This window comes from Phragmites australis, chromosome 3 (genome assembly GCF_958298935.1).
Source record: "Phragmites australis chromosome 3, lpPhrAust1.1, whole genome shotgun sequence".
NCBI lineage: Eukaryota > Viridiplantae > Streptophyta > Magnoliopsida > Poales > Poaceae > Phragmites > Phragmites australis.
In genome coordinates, this window is record NC_084923.1 from 24,622,959 (window position 1) to 24,635,993 (window position 13,035).

At 44.6% G+C, this 13,035-nt stretch overlaps 1 protein-coding gene and 1 long non-coding RNA gene across 2 annotated transcripts; one reads left to right on the forward strand and one right to left on the reverse strand.

Annotated features, from left to right (window-relative positions):
* Positions 1 to 6,319: 6,319 nt before the first annotated feature.
* LOC133912710 (uncharacterized) lies at positions 6,320 to 10,663 on the reverse strand. Its single transcript, XR_009908876.1, has 3 exons — positions 10,110 to 10,663; positions 9,884 to 9,994; positions 6,320 to 7,991 (listed from the first exon to the last, which is right to left on the reverse strand). It is a non-coding gene; the product is annotated as an uncharacterized LOC133912710 (long non-coding RNA).
* A 1,120-nt stretch (positions 10,664 to 11,783) lies between these two features.
* On the forward strand, positions 11,784 to 12,893 carry LOC133912709 (uncharacterized). Its single transcript, XM_062355584.1, has one exon. The coding sequence runs from the start codon at positions 12,155 to 12,157 to the stop codon at positions 12,632 to 12,634; it is 480 nt and encodes a 159-aa protein (XP_062211568.1). The 5' UTR covers positions 11,784 to 12,154; the 3' UTR covers positions 12,635 to 12,893.
* The last annotated feature ends 142 nt before the right edge of the window (positions 12,894 to 13,035 follow it).

Genomic DNA, 13,035 nt, shown 5'->3' on the forward strand with positions numbered 1-13,035 from the left:
AATGCGAAAAGAAACCTAAGTAGAAGAAAGACAGCAGTCTGCCTGAGCTATAAGTAACATCATTCTCTAATATTGTGAAAATTGAGAATTTGATCAGAGCTTCATCTCTAAGCCTATCCAAGCTACACATATTTGAATATATAACTTTTCATCACTGGTGCTACTGCTAGAGCAATGTGATATTATCACTCATTAACTATAGTGGCTGAGTAATCCATTAGAAGTTACTACAATGTAGCTAGATTAGAAGTACATGACCACACTAACAAGCTATCACCAACCCTAAATACAACATTGCTGCTACTACCAAGGAGCATCTCAATTAGGAGAGCTATTAAGCATACAGAAACATGACATGTCCTTGATCCCTTTGGCAGATAGCAAAATGATTCTGTGGCTTCTTCTTTCATATTGATCAGATCACTAAGCCAAAATCAAGTACTTCTTTCATATTGATCAGATCACTAAGCCAAAATCAATTACTTCAAATAGGACTAAGATGTTCATACTAAAATTATCAGAACTACTGAAATATTTACAAATCATTTTGATTTAGGTATCAAAACTTTGGATGAATAGAAACAAACAACACTAGAGATTCACCAGGATTTTACCTATGTAATTCCAGAAGTCCATAAACACAAACCATCTCAAGCAAAAACAAGTGCAGCCGGTTACAGAAGGAATGTAATTAATGATAAGAAGATAACTAGAAGAAAACACAAAACATGAAATAATCCTTTCCACTTACTATTTTTTATTAGCCAAATTAATCGTGAGGTAGCTTCTGCATCCATGAATATCTCTCTATTTTGGGTATCCCTGAAAACATCAAAAGCATCAACCTTCTCATCAGTTGACAATCCTTGCATTGTGTTCATAATGGCAATGCAAGCTTCGATAGAGAAATCATCCTCTTGTGACTTAGCTTTAGCCCTAGCTTGTTCTACAGCCTACTCCTCTACTTGTTTTGTATTAGATTCTAGGTACTTTCCCATCATATTAGCCATATTTGCAGTTTGCTTGCGTTTTTGTCCAACCTTTCCCCCTTTCTCTCTTGGGGCAGCATCCCCTCTCTCTCTCTCTTGGAGTAGGCCTTCTTGAAGTGGAACTTCTGAATTCTGATTGATATAGTACCATCACCTCCTCCTCATCATCATTATCATGTACACCATGAGAAGGGTCATTCTTCGTGTCTTGTGCCTCATTATCATTGACTTGTGTGATACTAGGTTGGGTTAGCTCAACAAAGGTAAAATTCATGGTTCCCTCAGTAGTATGGGCAGCACCAAAAATTTAACAATAGAGAAGGGTCATTCTCAGTTCTTTGCTTCATCATTATTGGTAAGAATATTTAAAGATTCAATATTATTATGTTACCATCATACAATTCTCTCAAAGCATCAAAGAGAGGAAAAAGCTTAGTCTGAAACTTCTTAACTTTAGGGAAGGACTGTTTAATATAAGAAATGCAATGGCTAATTAGCAAAAGAGGTTAATATAAAGTTCACATATAACAAGAATCAACATCTCTAATATCATGATTTAAAACAAGAATTAGATAAATAATTAATTTACCATGATGATATTATCACAGATGGGTTGTTCTACTTCTATCATGCACTTGTGCTCATTCCAATGTGCCCCACTTTGTTTCTTGGCCTCCTTAAGCATCTTATATTCTCTCTTGAGCTCCTTCTCTTTATCTTGAATTTGGGACTTTGAAAAAGAGACAGATGAGAACATCTCTTGGAAAAATCTAACAATTATGTTCCATGCTTCTAATGACCATCCATTTTGACCCATGTAGTAGTCATTATTGTGTTGATGAAGCAATTCAACAAAACCCTTTTCGAGTCCAATGTTCCAAGATGCTCTAGAACGGTCTACGGGACACAATATTGCACTAAATTTAGAATGATTCAAATAATACTTATGAAAAACACGGAAGGACTTTCAAGCAAAAGGAAAAAACAAAAGCAAATACCTTTTGTTGACAACACCTTCTTCTTCTGTATGGTTGCCAGTTTCGGTGATGCTCCCTTCTTATGTTGGCTACCACTACGTGGCGATAGCTTCTTTTTGCATAAATGCAGCTTGCATCATGTTGAATCTTGGAGAACCTCTTCCAAATGTCATGGTTGTACTATTTCATTGAATGCATTGAAAACAAAATTACATCTGATTGTTTATCACAATTATATAAGCATCTGAAACCTAAATTGGGGGCAATTTGCTAGGTACCATCGTAAAAGTTACAAAAGTTAGAAAATACCATCGGTGTGAGGATGACATGTGGGTTATGGACTCATATGTCATCCTTACAACCGATGGTATTTTTCAATATGAGCATTTTTTGATGGTATCCACCTATTTTTTCCTAAATTTAAACATCCAAACGAATGGAAAAAGTGCAAATATTTCTTACACCCATCTATCATGACTAGTTATGACTATAATCGTCCCACATTTGCATGGCAATCATATCTCTAATAGAATTTCCATATCTATTTGACTGCTAAGTGACAACACATCATTGTTGTAGTCATTGTCTCCTCCGGGAAAATCAACACATTCTTCAAGTGATAATTTGTCCGGTTGGTCATTGAGCCACCCATCATCCCCATTGTGCATTCGGATAAGATTGTGGAACACCACTGCTGCCATTGGTATCTTCACTTGGTTCTTAATAGGATGTAGTGTTCTTACTTTTAAGATAGGGAAGCGTTCTCCAGAACTCCAATCTCCCTCTCTATGTAATTCTGCAATATAGAATGACGATGATTGAACAACTCCTTGTAGTTTCTTGGTCATTGGTGACCACAACCAAACTCTTTCAAGTGGTATTGGACACCACAATAGGGTGCAAGGAAGGATGGTGTATTAGCATAGCCACCATTGACAAGAACGAATTTTTCTTGAGGAACATTAAAACCTCCAAGTAGTGCAGACCTAAGTACCCTAGAATCTATGGTGAATCCATCCCAACCACATGATACGAAGTGAATTTCAAGTCAAAATCGCAAGCTAGCATGACATTTTGGCTCAATGTACCCTTTCTATTCCTATAAGGAGCAGCCTTTTCTTGAGAAATGGTAATAGGAATGTGTGTGCCATCGATAGCTCCAATGCAATTCTGAAAGACCAAAACATGCATATGACTAAGCTGAATTATTTAGGAGAAATAGAAAAATATCTAACGCAAGAGTGTGAAAATGTTCACCTCAAAGTAAGGGAAGAATCGTAGATCACTGCTAATCTTTCAGTGAGTTGCGATTGCAGCATTAGGCTTTAAAAATCTATTGGTAAGAGCTCGGATTATATCAAACACTACCTTAATATACCAGTGGATAGTTTCTTCGCTGTGCTAAAATTCATATTGCAGGTCCTCATAACTTGCATTATGGGACAACATGAACATGATGAAACCTAATTTCTCCTCAACTCGAACTCCTCTTGTGTCATGTAAGAGATTCTCTGTTCTAAGGAAGTTTGCAATCGCTAAGATATTAAGTTCCATACAGAATGCAACAAGACAATTCTTCTCATGTCCCTCAAGTATTTCCTTTAGACGCTCCTTGCCAGGTAACCTAGATGTATGCCTTCGTCTTTTCTCTCTCCCTCCACTAGTACCCAACAGATGGAAAGCAGGAAAAAGAAAGAATATTATCTCATCACCGTCCTAGTTAGATGATCTATCATCGAACCCATTTTTCTACAAAATAAATATTAATTACAATTTAACCCAATCAAGATTGCTCAAGATAGAGCAACATATTGGCAATAAGTAGTAATATGCGTGATGGGGTTGATGTGGGGTGGGACGACGACGTGCTGGGAGAGGGGTGGGGTAGGGACGACGACGTGCGAGACGGTAGTGTGCTAGACAGCAGGATCTACTGCTCACCACGCAAACCCATAGCAGTACCAGTAGGTGCGGGAGGAGGAGAAGAGTTGGGGAGGAGAGAGGATCTCACCGGCTAACTTCGCTAGGGGCAGAGGGAAGGGCGTCGCCGGAGTCCAGAGTCGAGGAGAGGAGTAGCGCCGCAGTCACTGGATCGAGGAGGAGAGTAGCTGGCGCTGCGGCCTCCAGCACTAGATGCGAGAGCTGTCCTGTTCCATGCCTCGATGGAGATTTTTTTTCCCTCGGTTCGGTGTGGATTGTCCCGATCCATGATCCAACCAATTACAATTTTTAGACACCCCCTAGTCTAGGCCATACGTGTATAAAATTTTCTAGCAGTCCAAGATGAGGGCTCGATCCACGCCAATACACGGGCTTCCAAACGAGGCCTAAGGGGTGGGGTTGCTTGTTTCGCTTGTCATGTAGGTGCCCGATAAGGATTTTTTTAATATATATTTAGCAACTATTAATATAAAATAGACCATCGTTTCAGAAAATAATAAAAAATAGGTGCCTGTAACTCCAAAAAAATTAGTTTTGTGATTTTTTTGAACCGGCTGGCTAATTTTAATTATTAAAAGGTACATTTTAAACAAATTTCCTGATAGACTCCTCCGTTTTGATAAGTCCGGTGGGCTGGGCCTGTGGTTCACCAAATGTGCCCTGAAAATTAGTCACTGCTGGGAATGCCTTGGCCCATGCCAGTCGCCAAAATATGATATCTGCAAGAACCAAAAACATGGAAGTGAAAATATGTAGAATACCAAAACAGCCATGTTGCTGGAAGCAACATAACAATATTATTGAATTGAAGGGGAAAGTCACACTTACTTTAAATGCATCAATTTTAAGAATTTTGTAGGGTGCACAAGTCATAATCCAAAATTTGCCACTATAGTCCAAAACTGATTTTGGTAAGGTCATGCATGGTGTACAAATTGCCACTATAATACAAAACTGATTTTGATCTAAGTCACCGAGACAAAGATTTCCAGAATGGCCCTCACCATTTCCACAAGCAGATAGAAGAAGATTTAGTGACCTCCACAGAGAAATCATCTCATCTTCACGAAGTGTGTATTCTTCGGGAACAATGACAGGGCAATGAAACATCATTCAGGCGCACAGGCATGTGATTCAAGCTCAGTTTAAGCGCCAGCATAATTCCACTGTGTGTCTTCTCCATGTCCCATAGCTCATTTTCCAAGACTTCTGACCATCCTTCCTGATTTGCTTTGTAACGCAACATACTTCCTACTTTCCTGGTGTCCTAACTGCTTATAGTAAGCCTTTGCACTTCTCAAAAAACCCTTCTACCAATTTTGAACAGATCTTTTTGGAGGATGTTTTCCTAACCTTCAGATGCTATTTGTCTGATCAGCGATGAACCAACAATATGAGATAATTAGTCTGATGCAATCATCACTGCATCACCGGATAATCCAGAGTTAAACTTCAATTTTTTCTAGCAATCCCCCTTCTGCTAAAAATAAACTGATGCTCTCACCACACTATCATCGGACTATCCGGTGTAACACTCCGGCCTATAGGTTCAACGATTGGAACTATCAGCAAGATTCGTGCTCCTCACTCGTTGCCGGATCCATGCATGAAGAGATGCACGAGAGGTGTGTGGCGGTCTAGGCGATGGAGATAAGGAATTGACCACCATCGAGGTGCACAATCACCCTTCCATGTACCCAAATGTGGATAAGATGCATATGGCGCTGGAGGAGGAAAGGCAACGCGGATGCAGCAGTACTATGACAATGGAGAGGGAGCAAACTTTTCCCAATTTTGGCTGCAATCTTGTGTTGTTCTTTGCTCCAATTTCTGGTGTGATTGTTGTCCATATTTGTACCAATTACACAGCAATATGTGTTCCAGTTTGTAGAAATTTGTTGTATCCTTTTTGTTTTCCGCTCATCCCTTTTCCTCCTCAACTCCACCATTGTGCATTGCTGATGTTGTGAGCTTCGTCATCATCTTCGCCCCCGTTGTGTTGTTGTGGATGCAGATGCCAGAGAGATGCAAGAAGGCAGCAGGATGTGTTCCGGCGTGAAAGCCGCCCATCTCTCTCTTAGTTGCCAGGCCTTGCACCGGCGCGTCGGGCCTGCGTGTACCCCTCTGCGTCATCGGGGCCTCGCACTGCGCCAAGCCGCCCCGCCCTCCAGTCCGGACCGCTCCTGCCTGAGCTTGGGTTGTTGGAGGAAGATGGAATATGCATGGGTTATTCTGCGAAAAGGGAGGCGAGTTGCAGGTTGTTTCTTGCAAATGTGCATGGACACAGTTGGGAGGGTGATCCAGTTCAATCCTAGACGTCAGTGCATAATCCAGCAGCTGAGAATGGAATTTCCAAGTTTCCAACACTTGACATTTTTGCACCTGATATGCTCCCTTTATCTCAAGATGTCCACTATTTGCAAACTTCGTTTAAAAAAAAAAAAGAACGTGGAGAAGATAATGTAGCCTCAAAAGTCTGTCCCATAATATGATGTTAGCCAGAGATTTCTCGACCAAGATTGCAACGATTCAAACTGAAATTAATTCGTTTGAAAAATTCACATGGATTGTATCGAGTTACCATGAGTCCACTGTACATGCACAAGAGAAGAGAAAACCACATGTAACTGTTCTTGACTGACTCATACAAGACGCGTCACTACCTTCGGACTTTCCTTGAGCTTTTCATGCAATCCAGCCAGCAGTTGCCTGTCATGGCATACAACTGATGCACTTTACCAAGATGGCAGCTTGTACATCTATAGCTGTCAAAATTGGAGCAGGAACAATAGTTAAGCTCTCTTATTTCCTCCTTTCGAAGTCAACCTCCTGTTAGGCTCATCGTTTTCATCAAGTACACTAGACATGGTTACATAGCAATATAATGGTTACGACTCAAAACAAGGCTGAAATCTGCTAACAGAATAACAGAGTACATCATAAACTCCAAAGTAACCATGACAAACCTGAGGAGAAAGGATACTTGCCTTGTATAGAATTGAGAAACGCAGTTTGGACATTGGAGATCCTGAGAAGAAGTCTGCTCATCAGCTCAACGATTTGTTCAGTCATGGCAACCTTCTTTTCCATCCTGCAGGTCCTACCACTGCTTCCTCTCCTCTCGATCGCCGCATCTCACGACATTTTACCGCTGAGATCCTCACTCTCCATCGACAAGCATGAAACCAACATCCTGAGGTCGACGGACAAGACAAGACCATTGTCTGGACCGCAAACCGTGGCCGCCCTGTGCACGACAGAGGGTCGGCAGTCACCCTGCGGGAGGGCGGCACCATGGTTCTCACAGACTATGATGGCACGGTGGTGTGGCAAGCAGAAGGAAACTTGGCAGGCGTGCAGTACGCTCAGCTCCTGGACACTGGAAACCTTGTCATGAAGAATTCCAGTGGCATGCTTGTGTGGCAGAGCTTTGATTCACCCACACACACTATGCTTCCCACCCAGCGCATCACTGCAACTACAAAGCTGGTCTCCAGCACTGGGTTGCATGCCCCAGGTCACTACATATTTCATTTCACAGATTCATCTATACTGTCGCTTATATATAACGATGCTTAGGTTCATGAAATATATTGGCCAGACCTTGACATAGGAGAGTATCAGAATAACAGAAATCGGAATAACAGTACAAGGCTTGGGGGTGTTGATGATACCGGCAAAAAAATTTCGAGTGATTTCGCCAACCAGCAAGCACTTGTTGCTTCTGGTGAAGGTCTTGGGATCAAACGAAGGCTTACTCTGGATCCTGATGGTAATCTCCGACTCTAAAGCTTGAACAGCTCAGATGGGAGATGGTTGGTTTCCTGGGTTGCAATGTCTCAGCCTTGCAATATTCGTGGTTTGTACGTCCAAATGGGATCTGCCACTACTTGCCTGCGCCTGCATGCTCTTGCCCACCGGGCTATGTGATGAGCAACCCTGGCAATTGGAGCGAAGGCTGTAGGCCTGTAGTGGACATCACCTGTGCTGCTGAGCAAGCACAATCTTTCAAGTTCTTGCGACTTACGGGCACCGACTTTTGGGGATCTGATCAAAAGCTTGTCGAGCATGTATCCTTGCAGGCCTGCAAGAACATATGCATGAGTGATTGCACCTGTACGGGCTTTCAGTACCAGCAAGGATCAGGGACATGCTATCCAAAGGCTTTCCTTTTCAACGGGAAGGCGTACATGACTCCTACAAAATCATCACTGATAATGTATCTCAAGCTCCCCGCGAGCGTTAATATTTCAGGTATCTCAATTCCCCAAACCAATGTTCTTGTTTCAAGAAAGCGCCATCCTGACTGGCCAGATGAGCACAACGACGATGGAACTATTTCCAGATGTTCACAAGACAAGACAGGGAGAAGCAAAATGGTTTTACTTCTATGGTTTGTGGGTGCAATTTTCGTCCTTGAAATTTTCTTCATTGCATTCATATGGTTCTCTGTTTTGAAAAGGGAGTTGGGAGCATCAGAAATACAAGCAGTTGAGGAAGGCTACAAGGTGATGACTAGTAATTTCAGAAGATACAGTTATACAGAGTTGGTTAAGGCAATCAGAAAGTTCAAAGATGAGGTTGGAAGAGGAGGCTCAGGAACCATCTACAACGGAATTTTGGATGACAATCGAGTGGTGGCTGTTAAGATGCTGGAAAATGTAAGGCAATGTGAGGAGTTTCAAGCGGAGCTGCGCATAATTGGGAGGATTAACCATATGAATCTGGTAAGAATATGGGGCTTTTGCTCAGAAAGCTCCTACAGGATGTTGGTCACTGAGTATATTGAGAATGGATCATTAGCTAATATCCTATTCAGAGACAGCATTTTGCTAGAGTGGAAGCAGCGGTTTAATATCGCGTTAGGTGTCGCAAAGGGTTTGGCTTATCTTCACCATAAATTTCTCGAGTGGGTCATCCACTCGAGAACATACTGTTGGGCCAATCAGAATGTGTCGCGAGTACGAGGAACCATAGGTTACATTGCTCCAGAGTGGATAAGCAGCCTGCAAATCACGTCCAAAGTTGACGTGTACAGTTACGGAGTTGTGCTTCTTGAACTGGTGTTGGGAAAACAAGTTCTGGACCTGAATATTGTGGCAACATTCCCTTAGTCACGCTTAAGTTGTGGTGGCGTTTTTGTTCGCCACAACTTAGGCAAGATAGGCATGAATGTTTGGCATAACTTGGCAACTTTTGGTTGCAAACCAAACAGGAATATCTAACTCATACATTACTAACTATTTTCCAAGGATACGGATTTATTATTTGGTATCTTATATCTGGTAGGTTTTACCCCTGCACTATTTTATATATTATGCTTCAATATGCGCAACCTTTTTTCTGATGGAGCACAAAACACATCCCTTGATAAATTAAAAAGAATGAAACAATCACAGGCATTATAAAACAAGTACATTGAAACGGTTCCAGTGCTATTCATTTCACTTTTGTACCAATATAAAAAACGAGAGAGAATTCATGACCCAATGTGATAATACATCAGACATGCTAATAATGAAATATGTACAGGCATATAACATACATATGTGCTTGTAGGCAATAGACACAAGAAACTTCTGAATTCTGATCAAGTGAGATCGCAAACAATTAGTCGGAAAACATATATGTAGTGGAATCATATGGATGGAGAACACTTGCCCCTTATCAATTTATTTGCATTATTTCGAGTTCATTTTAGTAAAATGACCTTAATGTAAACCAAGGTTTATGAACAAGAAATGAATGGCCGTATAAATGAAGTTAACATGAAAAGGAACTTAGGAGGAAGATTGGTAGAATATCCAGACAATTAAAATGAAAACAAGCATACAAATATAGAGGTCAAACAAAGAACCTTGTGAGCTATGATTGCAAATATAGGATTAAAAAGCGAATTATACTGAGCAAATAGGCCATTGGCCATTTCAACACAGAATCTAGTATTCATGCCGGTTGAAGAGTAAGGGGGCGTACCATGCAAGTTGCTAATGGAATGCATCTACTAAATGCTTGCATAGTTGACAGCACTGAAAGTAAGTTTGGACTCCTGTTGCAGAGGAAAGGGAGACATATACAGTACGATATCTGCAAGAACCAAAAACATGGAAGTGAAAATATGTAGAAGTTAAGTAACAAAACAGCCATGTTGCTGGAAGCAATATAACAATATTATTGAATTAAAGGGGAAAGTCACACTTACTTTACATGCATCATTTTTAAGAATTTTGTAGGGTGCACAAGTCATAATCTAAAATTTGCCACTATAGACCAAAACTGATTTTGGTAAGGTCATGCATCGTGTACAAATTGACACTATAATCCAAAACTGATTTGTCTGACCAGCGACTAAACAGCAATCTGAGATGCCCATTCCCGGTGACTAAGGTAAGGTCAAATGCAGGCATTGTTTCCACACTCTTGCCACTTCCTCATGGCAAGCAGTAACTATGATCATACAAACACCTGCAGTGAACAATGCTGAACACTACGACTGCAAACAGTCTGAGATGCTTATTCCAAATATTGTCCAGTACAAGCTGAACACTCTTTCTATCAATATGATTCATGCACCCTGAAGATCGACAAATCCTGTTATATCAGACCACTCTATCAAACAAGTATGGATGCTACCTGTCATGTTATCAACATCCAAACGAACTGATACACAGACCCAAGAATTTGTTCTTAAAGATTGGCATACCCCAGAATCATTGGAGGACAGTTGTGCTAGTTTTGTCTTGTCAACCCCCCCCCCCCCCCCTTCCGATTACGGCTGAAACGGACATAGGGCTAGCTTTAGTTCTGCCTCCTGACAAGAACATTTCTACCGTGTTGTGCCTGCCCAGTTCTCTTCCAACAATGCTCGGCTCAATACAGCTGAACTTGTATGCCCCACTCTATGGTTATCAGGATCAACCGGGCGCAGTTTCAAAAAAACTGAGGTCATCAAAGTCCTAAATAATCTCATCAAACCTCTCCCTAATTTACCTTGCACCATCAGACAGTTCTTTTCCCCCATTTTTTGAGATGGTCAGACAAAGTCCTGTGGAACAACAGGTATTGCAGCAGCATCAGAGTTGGTGTGACCTTTTAATCCCAAGAAGTTATTATCTATTGCATTCAAAATCACTGATTTGTCTTTACCTCATGACCTGCGTCAAGTCCCTGAGCCGCAGCCTCACGGTTGTCTCTAGCGTCGTGCAGCGGCGCGTTGATCCGGTTCATCGTCGTCTCAAGCTTCTTGAGGTGGTCGTGCAGGGGCCGCCTCGACTAGGCCCGTGGGGATGTCTTGCTGGCCGGCAGCAGCAGGTAGCACCAGGGGGTCGCCTCCCCTCCTCCAAATCCTCCTCCGGGCTCCGGCGAACACCACCACCTCGCCCGGGAAGCGCATACGACCGCCACGACCATGGCATCCACGTAGATTGTCATCCTCGGCCGCAGCTGTTCGCCGGAATCGGGGATCCGAGCACCAGAGACTCTCGTGAGCCACGACGTCGCTTGCATCTTCGGAACCCCTCATCCAATCTCTCGTGAACCAGCATTCCGCCGTCGGAGCTGCTCATCCCGCCGGGAGGCGCTGCCGGTGAGTTCCCTCTCCCCTCCGGCCATGGAAACCTCGATGGCGGCCGGCATGGCGGCGGGAGGCGAGGCAGCGAGGGTGCCGCCAGCTGCGGGTTAGCCGGCGGGTGTTGGGAGGGGATGGAGCGGGCGCGGCGGAGGCGGAGAAGCGGAAGCGCGGGAGCCGGCGGTGGGTGGCAGCGGCAGCGAGGATGGCCAGCGGGCGGTGGACGGGGTTGAGGCGGCGGCGCTGCAGGCGGAGGGCTGTGGGGAGGCGTCGGTGGAGCGGGGGCGGTGTTGGTCTGGATGGGGGTGCGTCGGGAGCGCCGATGGGGGAGCGGCGGCGCCGGGAAGAAGGCAGTCAGGGTGGGCGTTACGAGTGCTAAACCCAAATACGCGGCTTGTACGCGTATAGCTACGAACCGACATACCGCTACGTACGCTCTACGCTACCGTATACGCGAATAAAAGGGAGGAGGCGGGCCCGAGGCGCAGTCACATCAAACTCTCGGGCGGTTGGAGTCGGCGCTTCAGACTGCAACTTAACGGTTCGCACTCTCTTCCTCTCTTTCTTTGATTTCGATTCCGTCTTCTTCCGTTTGTTTTTCCGTTCGCTTTCTGTTTCCGTTTCCGTCCGTCGAATAGCCTGTTGTACGTTCCCGTTTGCGTGCGCGTGGTTCGGCAACCATGGCCGCCGCCTGCACGGCCGCCACAGCGGCTGCTCCGCCGCTGCTCCTGACCCCGCGACGACTGAACGCGATCGAGCGGCAGACCTGGGGCAGAAAGAAGCCCGACCGCGCGTCGTCAAGCGAGAGCTGGACGAGAGACAAGCTCCTCGCCCGCGCCTCGTCCAGCATTCCCGGCCGCGCGTCCTTGAGCGAGAACTGGACAAAGGACAAGGTCGAGCGCGCCGGGCGCTCGCCGTCGAGGGAGACCACTCGGATCGGGTGCAAGAGGTCCCCGAGCCGAGCACCCTCCGCTGACCGGACCGAGAAGAAGGCGAGGCCCAAGGACAATGGCGCGGACTCGGCGGCGTACTACTACGCAGGCCCGGCGTTCATCAAGTCCCCGGACCCGAGCGAGTTGCCGGTTCCTGCGTTCATCAAGTCGCCGGACCCCAGCGAGGTTCCTGTGCCGAGGTTCTTGAAGGCAGCTGACAACAACTGAAGAGCAATCATGCATGTTAAGATAGCCTAGCTGAATTAGCCTATCGCTCATTGTAATACCCGAAGCTGTGTAACGAAACGAATAAAGGAATAAACGATGGATTAAAGCCTGAGCTGAGCTCATTCCTTTCTGTTAAAGAACTAGCTAGTGTGACCGAACGATCCAATTAAACGCCATAAGCGCGCGAGGTCGCTGTCAAGTGCGTAGACCGTCTCTGCCTCGCGCCAAGCCCAGACGCCGGAGCACGCGGCGCATCAGAAAGGGGCTTGAACTGCTCGGCGAGGGGGCCGGCGCATCAGAAGCGTTGGAATGTCGGACGCCCGCGAAGCGCCATTCCCCTCCCCGTCCCTGGTGCCTCCCCCTCCAGCAGCAGTCCAGCCGCGCCTTGGCCATGTCCAGTC

Bases quoted from the DNA above. Each gene is read 5' to 3' on its own strand.
- LOC133912709 (XM_062355584.1), top strand. From the start codon at position 12,155: ATGGCCGCCGCCTGCACGGCCGCCACAGCGGCTGCTCCGCCGCTGCTC.